Genomic DNA, 23,129 nt, shown 5'->3' on the forward strand with positions numbered 1-23,129 from the left:
AAGGGATACTCATGGTTTGGGGGAAGGACCCTCCTCCCTGGCGTTCCCTGCATCACACCTGTGCTGGCACCTGCTGACGGAGTGTCCCCTTCCGCAGAGCACTCAGGTGAAGCAGGGCCAGAAGCCACCGAGTCACCTCATGGGTGGTGACTTGCATGGGTCACCTCAGCGTTAGCACCCGTGGGGAGGTGGGGGCAGTTCTGCAATGCCTCCCACCGTCTCTGCAAGTCTCCTGAGACCTGCCCTGGAGGAGGCTTCGACCCCGGCTCCCTCAGCACGCCTCACAGGACCCTCTCTGACTCTGGTCCAGCTTCGGTGGGAGTCAGAGAGCTGGGGGTGGGGCAGACACCCTGGGTACCATCCCCGCACACTCATTGCTGGAGTGTGTCCCCTGCACCCCATTCCTGCCTGCAAATTGCACAGCATCTCCTTAGTGGCCTCAGCAGGTGAGCTCAAGTCAGGTGTGCGCAGTCGCCCTCCAGGCCCTCCGCTCCTTGCTGCCCTCTCCCCAGATCCACTCCCCCTGCCACCCCACCCCGCGCCCTGCACTCACCCCTGGCCGTTTCCACACGAAGGGGATCTGGGGCCTCTCGCTGTAGAACAGAGAGGAGCTGTTGGCCGGGAAGTCGGCATCCTCAAACAGGATGCCCTTCTGCAGGCACTCCTGCCTCAGCTGCTCGAAGCTCTGCCTGGAGGAGTGGGTGCTGCGGGCGTCCCTGGGAGCCGGGTGCTCCTGGGGCCCCGCGGCCCGGTAGAGGTAAGGCATGGCTGCTCCCCGGGCAGAGGGCTCGGTCGGTGATGGGTGGGAAGGAGTGCGAGGCCAGTGCCAGTCCAGGGGCACCTGGGCCAAGTGGCACTGGGCTCTACCTATTTGCCTGGGAACCTCCCTGTAGACCGAGATGGGGCACGCCCTGAAGGCAAACTGTAGAGAGAGCCCGGTGCCCTCCCAGGGCACCTGCGGACCCACAGGGAGCCAGGAGGCTGGGCCGTCCCCAGCAGGGGCAGACCCAGCAGGAAAGAGGGTTGCTCTAAGGGAAAGAGGGCAAGAACCAACCCCCTCCTCCACACACACACACACACACACACCCTTGCACCAGGTCTGGGAGGCGGTAGCCAGGACCGGCTTTGCCCTGGGGAGAGTGCCTCACACGCTTGGAGGGAGAACGAACACGGAGCAGCAGACGCGAAGTGGCTGGAAGGTGTTGTTGAAAGTGCCTAGTAAGCGGCAGCATCTCAGAGTGGCTGCTGGTTCTGTCTTCACGTGGATCACTGATGGCGTCTCCGGCCGGTGTAACACCCTCGCAGGCTGGAGAACCTCCCGGACTGCGTGTCTCCCGGCACACCTCGGCCAGGGCCTTAGATGGAGCAGGTGCTCATAATTATTCAATTATTCACGAAAGATGAGAATGACGGGTTCCTGAGAAGTAGCTAGACTTGTCATTTTCTCGCGTAGACACCGTGTCTTTGGGGGATAGCTCTTTGAACTTTGGATGTTCTCCTTGGTTGTTTACTTAGCGTTTCCACTTCCTCTTGAGCCTGTGTTGGTTATTCACGCTTTGCTAGGGAATTGCCACATCACTTAGATTTTCACACTTCGTGGCACAAAGCTGTGTGTGGTCCACTCCCTTTGTTTTCTAATGTCCTCTGTAGCTGTAGTCTGTTTACATGTGCTCGGTAAATATTTGTTGACAGCCGATGGACAGTTTTAGGTTACAGTTGGGGACTCACCCGGCAAGCGAGGCAGGACATTTGCCTCCTGGGGAAGCATCTGGGTTCACAACCGGATGCTCAGTGTTATGAGACGGTCTCCCTGCCCTGAGCTGGGAGGCCGCCCAGACGGGTTCAGGGACGAGAAGCGGTTCCCGGCACAAAGGCTCACGGTCCGGACATTTGGATCTGGGGGCTGAGGGGTGTTGCATTTATCTCTTGCCTCGAATCTTTAGGAGGAGAGAGTCCTCCTGGGCTGAAGGGTCATACCTGAACACCACTGGTGGGATTTAAGGGCTCTCCAAGGCCCACTGGGGTGCTAGTTCATGGGAAAGTCCTTGCCAGAAAATTCCATAATTTACTACCCACAGTGTAGATGATGGAAACAGGAACCTTGACCCGGAAGATTACCATTGACATGACCCTCTGGGAGAGAGTGAGAAGGAAGGACCTCAGATCGGTTACCAGAGTTCCTTATTCCTTCCTCAGGTAGTGCAGCGTCTTCTTGGAAAATGCTTTGAGATCCAAAGGAATGGTGTGAGTTGGACAGGCAAGGCTGGGTGGGCATGGAGCCTGGGCTCCCTCCCTCTGTGAGGCCCTGGGGAAGGGGTGGGGTTGAGACAAACCTGAGGATGGGAGGAAGAATGTTGACTGACCCTGGGGATCCTCTGGAGCTTTGTGATTCTTTAGGTTTGAAGAATGTACATGGATGGGTTTGGAGTGGATCATCGCACAGGGCTGTTTGCGAAGGGTGCCTGGAGAGACGCGTTTGCTCGTTAGACTCCCCACTGCTGGCTAAGGATACAGGAAAGTAATGTGAGAGGTCAGTCAAGCAACCTGTCTATACTTTGCTTTGCTTTTGTGAAATGTAAATGCAAACCAAACAGAGCCCTCTCCCACCTTGGCTCGTAATGACACATCAAAGGTCAAATTTTAGGGCAGCTGATCACTCTCTTTGTTAAGATGAGCAAAGCAACTGTCTCAGGCACCCCCACACGGATGCGCACACAGTGGGAGGCATTTAGCTCTATACACGGAGGCTCCATCCAGCGGTGGTAACTGAGGAGCCCCAAACCCTGACTGAGCACTGGCTCTGGTCAGCTGGCAGCCTTTCCCAGCCCCGCCCCCTTCTTTGCACTCTGAAATCTCTTCTTCTTGTTTGCAGTAGGGAGGCACTAACTAGTATTATCTTTCTCTAAGTTTCTTTGCAATATTTTCCACAGGAGAAGAGCTGATCATTGAACAAATATTTTTTTTTTCTGGAACTTGGATTTTGCAAGAGCTAGCACCTCAGGCGCACGGGGACGGCCGTTCCATTATCACAGCGTCAGGGCAGGGGGAAAGGCTGACGACATTTTCCATCGGGACAGCCGGCCCTTATCTGAGCTTACTCACTGGTGGCTGAGCTCCCCTCTAGACTTCTCCCAGCTACCCCGAGCGCCAGGGCAAACACGGAGTTTGGGCCCTGTGCTGCAGAGGTGCAAACGCAAGAACGTCTGAATGGAGAAAGAGATTTGGAAATTGTACTTCCCGTATATGGTTTACTGACACAGAAATGGCCCCCAGGCCCGCCCACGGTCATCATGCCTGCATTAGGAAAGAACCAGAAAGCAAACTGGGGACATCTGAGAATGTGCTGTTTCATTTTATTTTTATTTTTTATTATTATTTTAAAACTTACTTTATATGTATCATTTTATTGTTTTTCATCCTTACCCGAGGAGGGGGTGTTTATTAATTTTAGAGAGAGAGGCAGGGGAAGCGGGGGCAACACTGATGAGAGAGAGAGAGAGAGAGAGAGAGAGAGAGAAATATTGATCAGCTCCTCCCTTACTGGGGATCGAAACCACAACCCAAGGCACTTGCCCTGAGCAGGAATGGAAACCTCAGTCCTTTGGCATATGGGACAATGCCCCAATCAGCCGAGCCACCCCGCCAGGGTAAGAATGTGCCATTTTAAATAAGAACAGTATATTCTGATGTATATGACTACTGATGAATTTTCACTGACAAAGTCTTTTCGGGAATAAAATCCCTTAAGCCAACTTAATTTCTTGATCGATTTCTATGTAGTAACTTTAAATCATTTTTATTTTTCTAAAGGTTAATTGGTTAATTGTTGAAACAGTTTCAATTTTTAGAAGCTCCTTTCATCAGGATAAATTTTCCCACTTGACGTTTCTAATGAGGAGCTGATTTATCAATTAGGTTTTGTTTGTATCAAATGTCCCTGATTAGAGCTTCTGCTGCTAAGAGTTTTTTCTTTTTAAGTGGCGAGATCAAAAGTTTTCTTTTTTTCTTTCTTTCTCAGGCCCTATAGTCAAGTCCGATGTCCCAGGTTAGATTTTGCAGATCTAAATTCTGCCAGAATGTTTTTAAAAATTGCGTTTCAGCCAGTGACTGAGTTTGTAACGGGCAGTTCCAGCCACTGGCTACACAGGTGGTGTGGACTATTTCTGTGTGTTATGTTCATCATGGAGCAGGTAAAATAGATCAAATTTTTAGTGTGTCATTATGTGCATAGCTGTCTGGATAGTCACCTCTTCACGTAGGAATAAAATAATAAAATTATACTGAAATAATTTGAATAATGACAATTAAATAAAGTATTAAATAAAAATTAAAATAATAATAAAATATACTGCAAAATGCAGCAGATGTTCCCAAAGGCAACTTTTAGATAAAAGGACAGTATGCAAATGTAGCTTTACTGTCTCTCTCCTTAGCAGAGTAGACTGAGGGCCAGCAGGCTTCCTTTTTCTGGAAAGGGCCAGGTAATGACTCTTTTAGATTTCGCAGGCCCCGTGTTCTCTCTCTGTTGCGACTCCCCAGCTCAGCCTTTGCAGCCTGAGAAGAGCCAGAGACTCGGGGCAGACCAGGAAGTGTGGCCGTGTTCCAGGGAAACTTCTCTTCCACAGATGGCGCTCCCGATCTGGCCCAGGCGCTGCAGTTGGCCAATCCCTGGAATAGATGAAGCTCATTCTGCTCTTTGCTTTTTAAACGCTTCCTTTACTGGCCAGGATTGGCCATAGACTACTGCAGATACAGAGCTTCCGGGGTGCAGATGATATGCTTCCTCCCACCTGTCTTTCGGGTCTTGGCCGTCATGAGAAGCCCTGTGCACCGGCAACGTGTCTGTCATCAGGGTCACACAGTTTTCTTAGAGGGACTCCACACCCTGCAGATGTCGGTGAAAAGCCATAAAACTTCCCGGAGATGGAGAAAGGGAGGGAGGGTAATCTATTTCCATCTCATTGGAAATAAAGGCAGACCCATCACCCAGAGCCTTGTCCCAGGGTTGGTTTTGGAGGGGAGCATAGCAACTAGCAGCCAGGCCTGGCACTAACCTGGCTCCTCCTCACTCCAGGCTCAGAGCCGTGAACTTAACTGGGGAATCGCTAAACTTCATGCTTTGACTGCTCACTTGAAAACAAAACCAACCGCAATAGATGGAAAGGGGAAACCCAGTACAAAGAGGCTGCCATTTGGCAGGAAATAGACTCTACTCAAAGGAATTGCATTTTTGAAGAACAATGCTCTCCCGGCTTCTGGGTGGGAATAAAAGGTGTGTTATTTTGGGATGTTTTCAGCGGCACGTAACTGTCTGAAAATGTCACTAGTGATGCTCAAACAGGTAAAAGTCCAGAGATATGCAATTGCTGGCACCTTGCAAACAAAAGTCCAGTTTTTTAAAAAATCATTCTGTTTCATCATTTGTTGTCTCATGCTTACAAAGTGGCTGCTCTATCTCCAGACATTATATCAACATTTGAGGGTGGAAGAACATGTAGAAGCTGAGCCATTGACTCTCTTTGTAAAAGGAAAGTGAAAACACTCTGAGAACCCTCAACAGATTTCTGTTTCTGTCTAATTGGCCAGAACCAGCTTACCTGACCACTAATGGTTACAGAGGAGCCTAGGAAAGTGAATATTACTTTTCTCAATTTCTACATGGCCATGGACAAAGGAGAAAAGTATAGGGAGAGATGAAGGGTCAGCACCCAACTGCGTTTGGTATGAAGTTCATTGTCACTCACCATAAGGACCTGAAATTGGATTCCCTAATCCTACCATCTAATGTTGAAATCGATACAAACACACACACATCATTTCTTATTTGCACAATTGTAACTGGTGACCAAGAAAATTCTTCAGTTTGACTATAACTTCTGAAACAGGCTCCAATCACAACACTTCCTAGAACTTTGTTATTTCAAATCCCCGACTCCTCCAGCCCACGGTTTGCTTCGTCCAAATGGGCAGCCACACCTTCTCCAGGCAAAGTTCACATACAGCAGTCCTCAGGGCTCTGCCCTGGGCATCCGTGGTGTTTGAAAGGGCCAAAGGTGGGGGGGGGCAGATTCTTCCTAGGGACATGGGGCAACTGGAACTATTTTGTTTTATTTATCAGGAGTCTGAAGCCCAGGTGACCCAACTGAGAGTGCCTTTTTTAAAAAAGGTTTTATTTATTTTTAGAGAGAGGGGAAGGGAGGGAGAAAGAGAGGAGAGAAACATTAATATGTGGTTGCCTCTTGAGTGCCCCCTACTGGGGACCTGGCCTGCAACCCAGGTATGTGCCCTGACTGGGAATCGAACCTGTGACCCTTTGGTTTGCAGGCCGGCACTCAATCCACTGAGTCACATCAGCCAGGGACAGAGTGCTTTTTATTAGAAGGAAATGGGCCCTGGCTGGGTGGCTCAGTTGGTCAGAGAGTTTTCCTATGCATCAAAAGGTTGTGGGTTCAATTCCCAATCAGGGCACCTGCCTATGCTGCAAGTTCGATCTCTGGTTGGGGCACATACAGAAGGCAATCAATTGATACTTCTCTCTCATTTCAACGTTTCTGTCTCTCAAATCAATAAGCATATCCTCAGTGAGGATTAAAATAAGAAAGAAACTGACTTTTTAAGGATCCCATTTTACAATCAAGAACCCCCAGGGCCCTGTTCAGCTCTCCGATGAGCAGTGGTGAGGGCTCAGAGTGGTGGGAAGTGTCCTCGTCATAAAAGGAAAACCTGGAAGCAGGACAGTGAGCTCTTCCTGCTCGTGGTTCCAGTAAATGATGCCTGGCTATCACATGACTCGCACCGGGTACGTTTGGGGACTGACAGTTCTGATCCAGGCAGAAAGCGGTCCCCTGTGAGATGAATTTTGTCCTAGAAGCAAAACTGGAAACGTGGTTGCTGCGATTCCCCCTCATTCTTCCCTTGCCTCATCCGGGCTGCTTCCAAGTCGGATTGCGTCACATGCATAAACACAGCTACTCCTCCCTTCCCGGTGTGTCTTTGTTTTGCTTTAGGGTCAGAGTTTGTGTGTCTGTGTCCGTGACTCCCTGGCTGGTCAGGAGATGAGAAAGCAGGTTCTGGTTTAGACCAAGCCTCGTCTCCGTAACCACAGAGCAGACGTGGCCTTCTAAGGTCATCAGCTCGAAGGGCACCCCTGGCCGATACGTCACCAGGTCTGCCAACTGCCCATGGTGGGTTCCTGGATCAGACTCTGAGCATGATTTGTAATAATGTGCACCTTTTTGCCCAACATTTTGAGAGATAAATGACAATGTGCATTATGTATGGGTATAACTATTAAATAACATGGGATTTAATGATGGGTATAATAATCCCGTGTATAATGCACAGAAAAACATGGGTGTGCATTATACATGGCAAAATATGGTACTGGTTTCCCTAGCCAGCACTTACTCTTCCCTCCTCAGTCTTTATTCTGATGAACTGTCCCCAACTGCCCCAACCACCCCACGATGGGATGAACACACCAGAAGTAGCACCCAGTGGAATGAAAATTGTCCTAAATCAGAACTAGGTCAAAATCTGTGGACTATTCGAGTGGATACTCCTTCTGGGAATAATTTACATTCTTGGTAACATGCTCTAGCAATTTTCTGATTTATTCCAATGAGCTTAAAAGCCTCACACAAAAAACCTACCCTGCTGATGGCCAGCCTTGGGAGTTGAATGAGGGCCGTTTGTTCACCTTGCGAAACGTTTAAGAAGACATCTTATTGTGTCCCACCTAACAATGGTTATTTCCTTATTTTTCCCCCCATGTTGTTATCAAGAGGGAAATCTCTGCGTTTACTTATAGCCTCTCCCGCCTTGGGGCCCGGTGTGAATGAACTCTGACCCGAGCTGTAATCCCTGAGAAGCTGTTTTCAAATATACTTCAGGACGCACAAACATGTGACAGGGACTCTCGGGGCAGGAGGCACTGAAGGAGCAGGTGACTTACTGAAGGACACCGATCACAGGGCACAGATAACGGACAGGGCAGAGGTGACCTGGGTCGAGGGCGGAGGGTCAGGGGGTGAGGACGGCAGAGGCTGGAGGGTGGAGGGGAACTTTTGATCTGAGGGCCCGGGGGCAGCAGGCACCAGCTCGCCGAGCACAGCCAGCAGCGGTGTGGGAGTGCCCTCGGGAGCCGTGAGTCCTGGGTAAGATGGCAGAAGGGGTCGGGCCCAGGGGCCCTGCGCCCAGTGAAGGCCAGGAGGACAGAGGAAGGAACCGGGCAACTCGGCATCAAATCCCCTTCAGTCGACGTGCAGGGAGAGGCTGGGAGCCCCAACACCCACGTCAGCCACCCGGCAGGTGTGACTGCCATGTAGCAGCTGCTCCATGAAAGGGGATCTTTCTTCCCCGTCTCAGAGTTGAGAACCCTGCATTTCCTAATCCCTCCTCTTCCTTTTGTTATTCTTCCTAAAGCGGAGCTCACAAGCCCGTCTGCCCCTTCCCCTCCCCCAGGCTTCTTAGGCCATCTCAGCCCGGCCCTCCTCCTCCTTCCCCGCATCACTCCCCACCTCAACCTTCACCTCTGCCTACTTCCAGCTGGTCTCTGATGACCAGCAAACAGCTGGTGAGTGATTGCCCGAGAACGCTTGGTTTGGATGGAGACATCTCGGCACCAAGGCCGTTAAGCCTTTATGACATTCTGTCCCAAAGGCCTCTTTCAGCTCCCACCTTCCTCCTTCTCCAGACTCCGCCCCCGGCTTCAGGAAAGCTGTCTCCTGGTTCTGCACGGCCCTTCAGGACCCCTGCCCAGACTGCTCCCCAGCCCCCCCAGCTCCCTGGGTTTCCCTCGTATCTTCTCTCCTCATTTTTGTTGAATTATTATTCATTTTCAGAGGGAGGGGAAGGGAAGGAGAGAGAGAGAGGGAGAGAACATCGATGTGAGAGAGAAACATTGATCTGTTGCCTCTTTAACGTGCCCCCGACCGGGAACTGAGCCTGCGACCCAGGCGTGTGCCCTGATCAGGAACCAAACCGAGACCTTTAGTTTTGTGGGACGGTGCCCAACCCACTGAGCCACATGGGTCAGGGCCTCCCCGGGTGAACCGTCTCCACCCACAGGCCGAGAGTTACACCTGGTGTAATTGCCTCTCACATCTGTGTGTCTGGCCCAGACCTCCCCCAGACTATCGGAACTATCACCCAAGTCTTTAGCACTGAGTGCCAATAGAAGCTTCAAAAGAAACAGCCCACGCCCTGGCTGGTGTAGCTCAGTGGGTTGAGTGTGGGCCTGTGAACCAAAGGGTCACCGGTTCAATCCCCAGTCAGGGCCCATGCCTGGGTTGTGGGCCAGGTCCCCAGTAGGGGGTGTATGAGAGGCAACCACACATTGTTGTTTCTCTCCCTCATTCTCCCTCCTTTCCCCCTCTCTAAAAACAAATAAATAAAATCTAAAAACAAGAGAAACAGTCTAAAATCCAGGTGTGCATTCTTCCCCAAAGCTCCCTGCTTTCCGGCTCCCTCCCCTGGTTGGTGGTTCACCGTCCTCTTGGCACCTGATTCGAGACATTCTCTCCCCTTTCCCTCCGGCCTCCCATCCCGGTGTCCCCCCTGGAGTGAAACTTGAAAAGTGTGAGGCAAGCATGGTGTCTCTGTCCCACCCAAACATCTTCAACCCCTCCCTTGTGCGGCCGACTTTGACCTCCCAGCCTGGTGTTCAGGCTCCAGCCAGCGTCTCTCCTTTCTGCACCACTCACTCCACCCGCCCCAACTGGGGGTTGGGGGCCGAGAGCAGGTTTCATCTTGTGCAGGCCCCGGGAGCAGCGGCAGCCTTGCCTCCCTGATTGTGCCCCTCTTCCTGCACCTGGGCCTGCTGTCGTTGTCCCCCAAACAAACCCCCTCTGCCCCAGCTCTTTGTTCCTCGTGTACAAGCCTCTCCCTCTGCAAACCCCTTCTTCAGTGGCCACCTTCCTCCTCCTTCCAGGTTGGGCTCCAACAGTATCCATTCCCACCTGGCCAAGAGCTTCCCCAGCTTTAACAGAGTGCTCCGCCACCCTCCCACCCCCCCGAGTCTGGAAGCCTTTTGTTGGTGCCTCGCTGTCTGGCTGCACTGCTGCTGAATTGCAACCCTCTGCACGATGCTTTTGCTCAGTTAGGTGATTCTCTCCCCAGCTGTCAGGGGGCTGCGGACAACCGCTGAGCCACTCGCTCGAGGCTGCAGGGTCAGCAGCCGGCCCAGGCCTCCCGAGCATGCACGCACCCCCTGCACACACCCAGGCCCTCTCAGAAGCACACACACTCCCGAGGGAGCTCCGTCGGAAGGCTCGGTGGCTGCCCTTGGCCAGCACCTCACAGCGAGTCAGACGCCGCTGTGTCCGGTGACCGCGGCCCCGGCTCGGGTGAACCCGGTAAATGTGTAACTGACCGCGTACCAGCTCACTCTGCTCAGCAGCAGCGCGTGCATCGATCAGCCTGACTTCCTGGAAGCTGGCCCAGCGTGAGTCCCTCTGGCGTTCCTCCCGCGGCTGCCTGAGGCCCCCACCCCCACTGTGATGTAACCCCCTCCTCTCCCCAGCCTGGGCACACAACGGTCTGGGAACGGCTCCATCCCCACCCCTCAGATATAAATAGGCCTCCGTGGCCTGGCCAGAGGAAGAGTCGCCCTTGCCTTGGGGACTGAAGAGGAAGGTAAGCCGGGAGCCCTCTTCACGCACCGTCCCAAGCCCCGGCCCTCCTGTCTCTCCCTGGGCAGCCGAGCTGCATGCTGGGCCTAGAAGGCTGGGGTTCTGGGGGGAGGGGGCAGCGCTAACCAGCCTCCAGGGGCCAGAAGCCGGGGGACAGTGGTGACCTGCACCGCTGGGGACATTACCCCTGAAGACTCCGGAGGTGCCGCTCCCCCCCAGTCCAGCCAGACATCCAGAGCTGGGCTGTCCCCCCTCAGCCCCACCCTGGGTTCCACCAGAAGGCCGGTCCTTCTCACAGTGGGCTGGTGGTCGGTCCCCCTGCTCCCTCGGAGCAGGGCTGCGTTCTCTGGGGCTGGCACAGGACAAGATCATGGTGGCCAGGTGTCCACCGGGTCCTCTTCCAGCCAGAAGGCACAGCAAGGTTTGTGTAGGCAGCGGGGCTGGGGCAGGGGAGCGGCCAGGCTCGGGGAGCCCAGGGAGGAGTCCGCACAGGGTACAGGTGAGGGGCAGCCCCGTCACCCTGCAGCCGCCCTGAGCAGAGCTGTCTCTGGCCCTGGGCACAAGGCCTGGGTCGGTGCGGCCAGGCTCATCCTGAGCCTCTGAGCCTCTGCTTGCTCATCTATAAATGGGACAAATAGCCAGGCCTGGAACTCCGTTGTCCCTGGACCAGGACAGCAGTGGACTTTCTAAACTTCTGCATAAACTGCGAAGGCAGATTCTTACTGTTTTTGTTCAAGAGACACTACAGATTGGTTGCTTGTGTGTGCAGATTGTGGCTTCACGGGTCTGGGTTTGAATCCTACTGCTGTCTCTTACTAGCTACGTGACCTTGAACCTCTCTGCTCCTCCCCAAAGCAACATTAATGAATTTATTTAACAAGGACTTTTTAAGTAGCTACTATGTCTCAGGCACTTTGCCAGGGGTGGGGGGAGCGGTGGGCAGGGAATGTGGTATATGTCAGCAAAAGAAAACAGAGCAAGAACCGTGCATTCAGGGGGTCTGCATTCACATAGGAGGAGGTGGACAATCAGCTAACAGATGAACAGTAAACAGTACACAGTACCGCCAGGTGAGCAGGGCCACGGCAAAAGGAAGGCAGGGCGGGGTGAGCTCAGAGTGCCCGGTGTGGCAGGGATACGGCCACTCGGAATACGGCGTCAAGGAAGCCCCGGCGGTCAGGGGCGGGCTGTTGTGGAGATCGGAGAGGCTGGTAGATGAAAAGCCTGCAGCAGCCCTGGCAAGGGGAAGCAAGGGGATTCTGTGTGAGCTGCTGCCCTCACTGTCTTCACTGAGCCATGGAGCCGCCAGGAGCAGGGACGTCGAGAAGGAGGGGCTGGTGGAGAGGGAGACCAAGAAGGGGTGAGGAGGAGAGGCCCTCAGGTGGTCCCTGAGGGTGGGCGCCAGGCCCACCACACTGCCGGGAGCACCCACAAGGCCCGGACCCCCTGTTGGGAGGGCTGGCTGCAGACGGAGGACCCTCGGGGCAGGAGAGCTGACCACAACTGTGGGCAAACAACGGCCTCTGCCTTGAGAATGACCATGAGATGGCTTCCCTGGAATGGGGCGGTCGGTGCCGTTCAGAAGGCAAAGTGGGTGGGGCCTGTTCCCGCGGGGTTTCCCCAGCACTCAGTCCCCAGGTTTCCCCTGGTGACTCGACCTTCTATGCGGGGACGGTGTAGACAGGAAGGGAGAGGCCCACTGTGACAGAAACGCAACAAAACGAACCCCCAGACAGAGCCCCGCAAAAGCACGCCTCCGCCGCCACGGGGTGCTCTGCACCCGGGTCACTGAGACGTTCTCTGTGGGCCTTGGAGTCCACTTCTTCTTGCGGGCATGCACGGACAGGGGTGGGTTTCCCCAGGCGAAAGGCTGCAGGCGGTGTGGGACCACACCTGGCCATAGCCGGCACTCCGTAACCACCGCTCACCCTCCCCACACTTTTCAGGGCAGCAGCAGCAGCGAACACCCCCGCAGAGATGGGCCGTGCCGGTGTGAGCCTGGGGGCCACCCTGCTTTGTCTCCTGGCCTGGGCCAGCCCGTGCGCTGCCGACCGGGTGTACGTACACCCCTTCCACCTCCTCGTCTACAGCAAGAGCAGCTGTGAGCAGCTGGAGAAGCCCAGCGCCGAGCCGCCCAGCGAGCTGCCCTTCGAGCCCGTCCCCATTCAGGCCAAGACGTCCCCCGTGGACGAGGAGGCGCTGCGGGAGACGCTGGTGCTGGCTGCCCGGAAGCTGGAGGGTGAAGACAAGCTGCGGGCGGCCACGGTGGGGATGCTGCTCAACTTCATGGGCTTCCGCATGTACAAGACGCTGAGCGAGACCTGGACCGCCGCCAGCGGGGCCGTCCTGTCCCCCACGGCTCTCTTCGGCACCCTGACCTCCTTCTACCTGGGGGCCTTGGACCCCACGGCCCACAGACTGCAGACCTTCCTGGGCGTGTCCGGGGAGGATCAGAGCTGCACCTCCCGGCTGGACGGCCACAAGGTTCTCGATACCCTGCAGGCCATCCAGGGCCTTCTGGTCCTGCAGGGCGGGGAAGGCAGCCAGGCCAGACTGCTGCTGTCCACCGTGGTGGGCCTGTTCACGGCCCCCGGCCTGCGCCTCAAGCGGTCCTTCGTGCAGGGCCTGGCCCCCTTCGCCCCCATCACCCTCCCGCGCTCTCTAGACCTGTCCACGGACCCAGAGCTGGCGGCTGAGAGGATCGACAGGTTCATGCAGGCCGTCACCGGGTGGAAGATGGGCGGTGCCCCGACGGGGGCCAGCCCGGACAGCACCCTGATCTTCAGTGCCTACGTCCACTTTCAAGGTAAGGCAAGGCCTCCTGGGGACTCTGCCCGCAGGCCGCTGCCCGAGGACCATAGTTCTCGGTCTCTGTGGCTCTAACGTCTGCTGACGTTTCTGCTGAGTCAGGCCCAGCCTCAGAGGTGGGCAGGGTGCAGACATGACAGGTACAGACGACGGGAGTGGCTGTCCCCCTGGGCTCCTGGGTGAGCACCGCTTGGGTGCCTGCCCACCTACCCGCTGCCCTGTCTCCACAGCGACTCTCCTGCCTCCTTTCACTCTTGTCCTCTGATCCCTTGCGATGTGGTGAACAGGTGTCACTGCCCCTGTCCCCGGTAAAGACATAGAGACTCAGAGAAACGCAGTGACTTGCCCAAGATGGCTCAGCTATGAGCAGGGGGCCTGGGATCCGAACCCGCATCTCCTGACCCCCAGTGGCCCAGCTCCATGCTCAGAGGGCTGGGTTTCTGTCTCTTGTGAAGGTCACTGTCTCGTACAAAAATAACCACTTTGTTTGCTTAAATCACTCTCACGTTGGGGGGTGAATACCCAGCAGTCCCTGCGACACAGGTTGCTCATTCATTTGACAAATAATCGTGGAGAAGCTGCAAGATGCTGAGCTGGGTGTCTCAGAGGCGCCAAGTGGGAGGGATGCACGAGCCCTGACCCCAGGTTGTTGAAGTTCAATGGGAGGTGGGGGACAGACCCTGTGGGCAGGCACCCTGGCCACAGAGCTGCAGGCAAAAGTCCCCCACGAAGGTACTCTGGGAGGCTTGGAGCGCTCAGAGGAGGGGGTCGCTTGGGAGTGGACAGAGGCCTGGGAGGGACAAGGGGAGCAGGGGTTCAGTGAAGAGAAACCTGCCAGCAAAGGCAGCCAAGTTCAAGGTGAGGGACGAGGTCGAAATTAGGATGAGAGAGGGGGACCAGTGGAAGGTGGAGCTGGACGATGGGTGGGGGCCAGACTTTGAGACTTAGACCGTGCTGCTGGGAAGGGTGGAGCTCTTCGGTGGCAGGTGTCCACGTGGACCCGCGCTCTGCCCTGAGGTCGTGCCCTCGGCCGTGCCGCGTGCACTGGAGATCGGTGGGTCCTCGGAGGCTCTGCAACGGTGCAGGCGAGCTCTCTGGGGACTCGCTCGGAGCCAGTGGCTCTGTGACGCTGGGTGGGCTGGGGAGCCCTGCATCTCCGGGACATTGAGGAGGCTGGATTGAGACGAGCAGCATCACAGCGGACAGGCAGCCGAGAACGTCGTCAGGGGAAGACAGAGCTGCGGAGAGGGAGGTCAAGGAGAGCAAGACCACGTCCAGTCACATGCAGGAAGTTCATGAGACCGCACCCGGAAAGGACCCCCAGCTGCCCTCGGGTGGCAGAGGAAGAAGACGGGCCCGACTGCTCAGGCCCCCGGTTGGACAGGTTCGCACCACCACACGCTCGTGCAGAACGCAGACGCGCCACCCCTGGAGCGAGCCCGGGCGGGAAGGGGGGGCTGTGGGCCGTGGCGCCGTGGCCGTAGGTTCATCAGTGTTGGGGGTGGCCGTGCGGACGGTGAGGGAGGTGACGTTGGGGCAGGGGGGTAGCAGGTACATGGGAAATCCCTGGACCTGCCTCTTCATTCTTCTGTGAGCCTAAAACTGCTCTGAAAAGTAAACTTTATTAAAAAACAAAAAACAACAGGGGCCCTGGGCCGGGCTGGGCTCGCAGGGGCAGAGTCCAGCCACACCGTGGAGCGGGGAGGAGGCCAGAGGCTGGCCTGTGGTCCCTGGTCCCCGAGAGCAGCCCCAGGGGAGGGCTCACCGAGAAAGCCGTGCCCCCAAAAGGCAAAGCCAGAGAGCCACTGGGTCAGAAATGGGGCCCTGCTTTGGCAAAGCGCCCGTCCATGGGATTCCGCCGGACACAGCTGGACAGGAAGGTGAGGGAGAAAGAAGGGGAGACGTAGAAAAAGGAGAACCACGCTCAGGATGGCAAAGTCCTGGAGGGCTCTCCCAGCCCCGCCGTGGTGCCGCCCTCTGATCTGGCACCCTGAGCTGTCCGTGCCTCAGTTTCCATCATGTGGAGGTGCACACCCCCTTCCAGCCCACCAGCGTGTCCATTCAGGGAATGCACGGACTCTGTTGGGGGCTCCAAGTCCCTTTTCATAGTAACGTCTTGTCACAGCGACCCCCGTGCACGACTGGGGGTGTCTAACCAGCGAGGGCTGGGGACTGGGGGGCCGGGAGCGCCAGGTGCCCTTTGCCCGGCACTTACCGTCACCTCGAGCCCAGGCGCTGGCCCTGGCAGGTCCGGCGACACCTGTTGACTTAACCTTGAGGGATTGACTGAACCTCCGCTTTGTGGATGAGCAGAGGGAAGAGGGCGGCCCCTTGGCTCACATTCCAGCGTCTGTTTGTGTTCGGGTTGTTGGTGGAAAGAATCTCGTCTTTTTCCCCTTTAAACTAAAAAGCCTCCTGCTGGGCCTGGTGGGCCAGTCCCCAAGGGGCAGTGTGTGAGGAGGGTCACCGAAGTTTCTTGTTCATCTAATTTCCTGGGGTGACACGGGTTCGTGAAACTGCATCGGTTTTGGGAGTACAGGGTGTCCAGCACCCCAAGTCGTCTCCTTCCATCACCACTTAACCCCGCTCCCTCCCTCCCGCCTGCTCCCACCGCCTTCCCTCTGGTGAGCATGAGCCTGTGCAGACTCTCCTGTGGGAAATGGCAGCGGTGGGTTCACACCACCACACGCTCGTGCAGACTGCAGACACGCCACCCCCGGAGCAAGCCCGGGCGGGAAGGGGGGGCTGTGGGCCGTGGCGCCGTGGCCGTAGGTTCATCAGCGTTGGGGGTGGCCGTGCGGATGGTGAGGGAGGCGGCGTTGGGGAGGGGGGGTAGCAGGTACATGGGAAATCCCTGGACCTGCCTCTTCATTCTTCTGTGAGCCTAAAACTGCTCTGAAAAGTAAACTTTATTAAAAAACAAAAAAACAAAGGAAGCAGGCTGGACCAGTGGCCTCAGGCCAGGACAGACCTGGGGTCTGTTTGCCCCATGAGCACCTGGCGCGGCAGGTTCCTTAAGCTCTCCGACGCCCTTGAGTAAGGGGAGAGCGAGCAGTCTCAGGCTGGAGCCTGGCTGTGCCGCGTCTTCATCACCAGCTGTCGGCGCTACCGTGGTGACCTCGACATGGCGGACTTGGCAGGAGGAGGACTCCACCGGCCCTCAGGAAAACGCAGGGGCCCTGGGCCGGGCTGGGGACTGTTGGGCAGCCCCCGGGAGTGCTGGGGTCACCCACCTTGGCCTGGCTCTCAGGCGGCCCCCGGCCCCGAGCCCGCCCGCCTGCCTGCCTGCCTGTGCGGCCTGGCTGACCCTCCCCTTCTGTCTCCGTCTCGGTCTCCAGCGCAGATGAAGGGCTTCTCCCTGCTGGCTGGCTCCCAGGAGTTCTGGGTGGACAACACCACCTCCGTGTTGGTCCCCATGCTCTCGGCCACGGGCACCTTCCAGCACTGGAGTGACGCCCACAACAACCTCTCCGTGACCCGGGTGCCCCTCAGCCCGAACGTGGGCCTGCTGCTGATCCAGCCCCACTGCGCCTCGGCGCTGCAGGCGGTCGAGGCCCTCACCTTCCAGCATGACTTCCTCACCTGGACCAAGAACCTGGCTCCCCGGTATGGCCCCTGGGGACCCCCGGGAACCTCCTGGCTGCTCCCTCTGGAAAGTGGGAAGCTGTGCCAGTCCTTCTGCTTAGGGCGGGAGGGGGCGTGGGGAGCCTGGGGGACATGGGTGCTGCTGTTGGCTGAGCCCTGGGTGCGGAGCAAGGATGGCACCTCTGCTTTTGGGAGCAGAAGTCATGCATCCACCCTCCTCTCTTCATCCGCTGTTGGCCCAGCACTCGGTTTATTAATCACCGTCTATCTGGGGGCAGCAGAGATTTCCCGCCTCTTCCCCATGTTGGGGGTCAGAGTGCATTTCAATGTGCCCAGTGAGTGGGGCCTTTTGGGCACCAGCCCAGACACCCACCACCTGCGTGTTCTAAGTGCTCCTTGGGGGTTGACTTCCCCGGGGGCTCAGCCCCCTCTGAGAAGCCTGGGGGGGCCTTTCCCAGGGAGCCGCCCTGGACTCCAGACACCTCCTGGTTTGCTGCCTTGGTCATTTGCTCCTTTTCCTGATGGTGACAAGGCAATTTCTCCTCCCACCCCCGGTGAACGCTCCCTCCAGGGGTGACATATGTCAGCTAGCTGGCTGCCCGGGTTTCCCGAGAGCTCTCTCTGTGTGCCCAAGCCTCGCCCTGAGAGCCCTCACTTGGTGCCTCCCTAACTGTGGGTCATCTCCGCAGGGCCATGCACCTGACCCTGCCGCAGCTGGTGTTGCGGGGGTCCTACAACCTGCAGGACCTGCTCGCCCAGGCCAAGCTGCCCACCCTGCTGGGCGCCGAGGCAAACCTGGGCAAGATCAGTGACTCCAACGTCCGTGTCGGACAGGTACTGTGTGGCCTGTTGCTGAGTTGGGTCTGTGCATCCCCAGGGTGGGAGATGTACGTGAAAGGGACACACAGGAAGCTTCTGGAAGGTGGGGTTGGGCAGGAGGGAGAAGAGGGCCTGGCCAGGTGGAGACGTCACAGCTTTCTGGGGCTTTCCAGAGACAGGTGGAGAGCAGCAAGCTGCCCCTGCCCCGTCCCACCCCACCCCTGTGTTCAGTGGCTCTGCCCAGCCCGGCCCGGCCTGGGGTTGGGGCTAGGACAGCGAGTGGCACTAAACGCAGGGCTGGCCGAGTCACACAGCTCCGGCCTCAGAACAGCGCCCCACAGAGAGCAGGCTTTCCTGCTGCCACCTGGGATGACGCACCTTGGCATCGAGGGGGGCGTGCAAGCTCTGGGGGCCATGCCAGTGCCGGGAGAAACGGGGTCACTCCCAGTCCTGGCCTCAGAGACCTCTGCTGGGGGGCAGGAGCCCCTGTGCTTAGTGAACGGGAGGACTTATGCCCTGGTGGGCCACGGTCGGCGGGGGGCAGGGGTTCTGCCCGGGACAGCAAGGTGGAAGGTGGGAATGGGCAGGTCCGAGGGCACTTCGGGGAGGAGCCCTCTTGCTGTGCTGAGTGAGAGCTGTCGAGGGCCCGCAGGCACTGTGTATCATCCAGACTGGCCAGGGCCGTCCCCTGCTGTGGGCAGCTCTGCACGGCCGTCCCTGGGCCCCACAGAGCTTCCGGAGCAACCCCAACCCTTGCCGCTTTGCAGGTGCTGAACAGTGTGCTGTTCGAACTCAAAGCAGATGATGGGGAGCAGCCCGCAGAGCCCGCCGAGCAGCTGGCTGGGCCTGAGGCCCTGGAGGTGACCCTGAACCGCCCATTCCTGTTTGCCGTTTCCGATCAAGACTCCACCGCCCTGCACTTCCTGGGCCGTGTGGCCAACCCGCTGAACGAGGTGTGAGGCCACCCTGCTGTGGATACTCGGCTGCCTCCGCGGGCGCGTGCGGCATGGGGCAGCGTCCCTCAGCAACACTGATCTGTCACCATCATCCTCTGCTTCTTCTTCCAATGAGTCAGCCGGGAGCTGGCGCTGTGTGTGGGAGCGGCAGGCCCTGTCGGGGAGGCAGGCCCTTGGGTCCTTAGGTTTATCGTGGGAGTGTGGGGTGGGGAGGGGGGGGGTAGGCAAGGACCAGCGCTCAGCTCAGCACAAAATGTCCTTGTCCCAGAAAGAGTGCGCACAGACCCACGTGTGTGGGAAACCGGTAATTGTTTCCTCTTCAACTCGGAACAGAAATTGGGTTTTAAAATTAAAACACACGTTCTTCACCGCCCGGGTGTGCATGCGGCTCAGTGAATGGGAGTTGGGACCTGCACGCTGTCTCCGAGAGGCCCGAGCTTCTCTTTGCTGTGATGCTCGTGGCTTCTGCAAAGCACGGGCATCGGAATGTATGTTAGACTGTAACTCCGTGGCTGATCACCCTGTGTCATTAATAAATGTCTTACAACAGGAAGCAAAAAGGAAAAAAACTTCTTTCGCGTAGCAGAGCAAATACAGGGTCTGGCACAGACAGCGCCCCCTTTTTATTACAAAATCGTAAGCAAGCCATTCTGTAACATCACAATACCACACGCTCAAGCACCAGGCACGACATTTCAGGTGAAACGTTCCATTAAAACTATGAATTGTCACACCCATATCATCATGACCCGGCCGACCACACTCGAGCAGGCGTTACTGCTGCCGGGCCCTGTGTAGGCCCTTTAGCAGGCAAACTGTACAGACAGAAGAGCTTCCCAGGACTCTGAAGAAGCTGAAGGCGATGCTTTTCCGGATGCTTCCTTCCTCGGTGGCGGTGACTGTCCGTGGGAGGGGCAGGTGGGCCTGGGAGGCCCCGCGCCCCATGCAGCCGTGGAGCAGCCAGATGACAGGTGCTTCTTCACTCCCGGACATGGGGCCAGGCTGCCGTGCGTGGGGCCCGGGGAGCAGGAGGCAGAGGGGTCTCGACACTGCACATTCCTTTCTGTCCGCGGGTGGGGTGTCCCTGCCTGCCCTCCTCGGTGGGATTCGGCCCCCGTCTGCTGACTCTCGGGCGAAGCCTGAGAGGGTGGGTGCCCTGCAGGCCCAGGCTGCGCACCGGTGAGTGAGGACGCTGTGGAGGGACAGACGCGTGTCCCCCTCCCATCTGTAAACACTGACAGGCTCCGCGGCGAGGTGAGAGCGGCTGCCCGTGAGTGAGAGCTGAGGGGCTCGTGGCCACAGGCCCGGGGCTGGGGAGCACCGGGCTGGGAGTGAGGACGGCCGGTGTCAGAGCTGACCAAGTGCTTTCCTGTCCTGCTTGTGCGGTGCCCGCCCTGTGCCCGGGCCTCGCCACCCCTCCCACTCGCTGGGACAGGGAGCCACACTCTGCGTGACCGAGGCCGACCACGGTGTGCGTGGGGACAGAGGGCGGGTCTGCTTCTCTGACAGCAGCCCAGGCCCACACGGAATGGCAACGGCACCCCCCAAATCTCAGCGTGTCCCCTCACATTCCCGAGCACCCCTCTGGCCTGCAACATCCCTCCCTACCTTGGCAACAAGGGGGACGCCTGGTCCTTTCCACCTCCATGGGTGCAATGGGGTCTGTGTGCCAGGCACCCAGGGGCAGTGTCACGGGGGCTCAGGGGCAGGCCGACAGGGAGCCCAGCTGTGTGACGCGGAACAAGGGGCTTCACCTCTGTGCCCCCAGCCCCTTGTTTATGGAATGGCACACGCTTGGATGAATGAGTAGTAACCTCCGTATGGCACTCGGACCCCAACAGGACTGTGACCTCTGCCCCTCCTAGCAGCCCCATTCCACAAGGCACAGCAGGAACAGAGGTGTTCACCCTGGGGCCACAGTGGGAGGCTGGGTGACAGCCCCTGAAGACACCCAGACCCTGGTCCCTGGGGCCTCTGGCAGTGACCTTACACGGCACAGGGGGCTCTGCAGATGGGATCAAACGAGAGACCCTGAGGGAGGACAGGACCCTGGGCCATGTGGGTGCCGTCCATCACATGGCCCTTGTGAGACGGAGGCAGAGGGAGAATGGGAGGCGGAGAGGCACCAGGTGATGTGACACAGGACATGGGGAGAGCAGGGCAGAGCTCCAGCTTCTGCAGCAATTCCCACGACGGCCGCGAAGGAACAATGGGCCTGACACGCGTGACTGTGGGGTTCGGAGCTGCTGGTCCCACCACTTTCCCCCAGCCCCCCACCAGCAAATACACTCCATTCAACACGTATTCGGGTGCCGGCTGGTGACAACGTGGCGGCGTAGGTCCGTGTCTTGCAACAAGTGTCCCGCCCTGCTAAGAGACATTGGTAATGGGGAAGCTGCCATGTCATTATCACCCAGAGTCCATCCTTTACATTCCGGTTTGCTCTGGGTGCTGCCGGCTTCGTGCTGGCCATGGGGACACGGTAGGGAGCCCGAGTCCCCAGCTGCGACGCCATCCTGAGGTCGCCCACAGGGCAGTCAGCCAGAGAGAACATTGTGTTTTTAACTAACAGACTTCTCTGCTTAGCAGGCTGCCGGGGCTCGGGCAGTTGCTAGGAGTAAGCCGTTGCCAACCGGCCGCTGGTCTCTGTGCCCAAGCTGGTCCATCGCTGGGAACTGGGTCAGGACACTACAAAGACACAAAGCTCCAACATCTTGCAGATTACTTAACACAAAAGTGTTAATTCTATGGGTCTGTTTTCCTTAGGCGTTTCTTCACTGCATTCTAAGTCTTTCTGGGCTGCAAGGTGTGTATCCAGTAACGAGGCAGTTCCTTATTCAGCCACGACAAACACCTCCAGTCCGAGATTCTGGGCACCAGACCAGGAGCCGAGGGGGCGAGGGGCAGCCTGCCCCGGCCCACCGAGGAAAGTCATCACATCCCGCGTGCTTCACTGAGCTTAGAAAACCAAACCGTTTTGGTTTGTGTCTCATTTGACTAGTGTGGCTCCATCGTCTAGGCGTCATCCTGTTAAGTGAAAGGTCTCGGGTTCGAGTCCCAGTCAAGGCACGTGCCTGGGTTGTGGGTCCAGTTGCTGGATGGGGCGTGTGTGACAGGCAACCAATGGGTGTTTCCCTCCCTCTCTTCCTCCTCCCTTCCCTTCTAAGAGTTTATAAAATCTTTAAGAGAAGCCAAGAACCTGGGTCCCAGTCCCCGGTCGTCAGCTCCTCTGTCCCCACGCTCAAGTCCGGGAGGGAGCGTTACCTCGTGGTGGGGAAATTGGGCTCTGGAACTACTGCCTGGGTTTAAATTCCACCGATTAGTTATCTCAACGCCTACATTTCTGCCTCAGTTTCCTCATCTACAGAGTGGGAGCGGAGAAGGGGAGGGCTCATAAATCGTGCTGCCATCCTCTGAGTCATGAGGAAAGGAGGGAGGTGGAGCCGTCAGGGGATTCAGGGGATGGGACACCAATGGGTCTGTCCCCGACGGGCTGGGCTGCAGGGGCCAGATCAGCTGTGTGGCCACCAGGGCAGGTCTGACCTGGGCCACCCAGTGCGGTGGGGACTGTGCTCCCTAGACTCCCTCCCGGGCTCCCTGGAGGTTCCTGTTGGCCGCCGTCTGCGGGATTTGGCAGGTGGAGGGAGGCGGTGCACTCACACCAGGCCGGCTGGTGCAGGCCTCAGGTCATGTGGACTGCAGGGCACCTGTCGGCACGGGGCAGTGGCCTCTTCCTTCAGTTTCCTCTAGCTCTGGGCCAGGTGTGTGCACGGACGGCCTCAAGAACGGCACACCCGTCACTGAACCTGGGACACCTGGAGGCAGCGAGACATGCAGGTGCGGGGTTCCACCCTGTCCCCGCTGTCTCGGCCCCTACACCCATCCACCTTTCCCTGCTGACCGCTCTCTGCTGCACCAACAAAGAGCTGTGTGCAGACTGGCGAGCCAGCCCCCACGACTGAGTCAGGCTGAGCCCTTGTGAAACACTCCTCCTGCCCTCTCACTGCTTGCTCACACGGCTCTGCTTCTCCGACCCACCTTCCTGACCCTAACTGACAAGCCCAGCACTCGCCTGTCCAGGGGCAGGGCCTGTGGCTAAGCCCAGAGCACATGCCGTGCACTGGGACGGGGCAGGAGCTGCTCTGGTGGTGTGAGCACCAGGCTGACGGAGCTCCTGGTGCCCATGCCGCTGCCCTGCGGTGCTCCTGGGGCCCGTCTCTCAGGACCCCGCCCCTCCTCTAGCTGGGCCTTGCCACTGCTGAGACAAAGTCATCCCAGGAACTCCCAGAGCTGCCTGTCACTCACTCCTGTCCTTGGTCTCCCTACAACC

The 23,129-nt window shown here is 57.6% G+C and overlaps 2 protein-coding genes across 2 annotated transcripts in view; one reads left to right on the forward strand and one right to left on the reverse strand.

Annotated features, from left to right (window-relative positions):
* The window catches only part of CAPN9 (calpain 9), a 31,821-nt gene extending 30,983 nt beyond the window's left edge, over positions 1–838 (reverse strand). Inside the window, exon 1 of the mRNA XM_028531293.2 lies at positions 554–838. Coding sequence (XP_028387094.1) covers positions 554–766 — 213 coding nt within the window. The 5' untranslated portion in view covers positions 767–838. The remainder of the gene's footprint in view (positions 1–553) is intronic.
* A 9,705-nt stretch (positions 839–10,543) lies between these two features.
* Positions 10,544–19,359, forward strand: AGT (angiotensinogen). Its single transcript, XM_036016171.1, has 5 exons — positions 10,544–10,630; positions 12,576–13,437; positions 16,778–17,045; positions 17,714–17,858; positions 18,611–19,359. The coding sequence occupies exons 2-5, from the start codon at positions 12,609–12,611 to the stop codon at positions 18,800–18,802; spliced, it is 1,434 nt and encodes a 477-aa protein (XP_035872064.1). The 5' UTR covers positions 10,544–10,630; positions 12,576–12,608; the 3' UTR covers positions 18,803–19,359.
* The last annotated feature ends 3,770 nt before the right edge of the window (positions 19,360–23,129 follow it).

Source organism: Phyllostomus discolor, chromosome 15 (genome assembly GCF_004126475.2).
Source record: "Phyllostomus discolor isolate MPI-MPIP mPhyDis1 chromosome 15, mPhyDis1.pri.v3, whole genome shotgun sequence".
Taxonomy (NCBI): Eukaryota; Metazoa; Chordata; class Mammalia; order Chiroptera; family Phyllostomidae; genus Phyllostomus; species Phyllostomus discolor.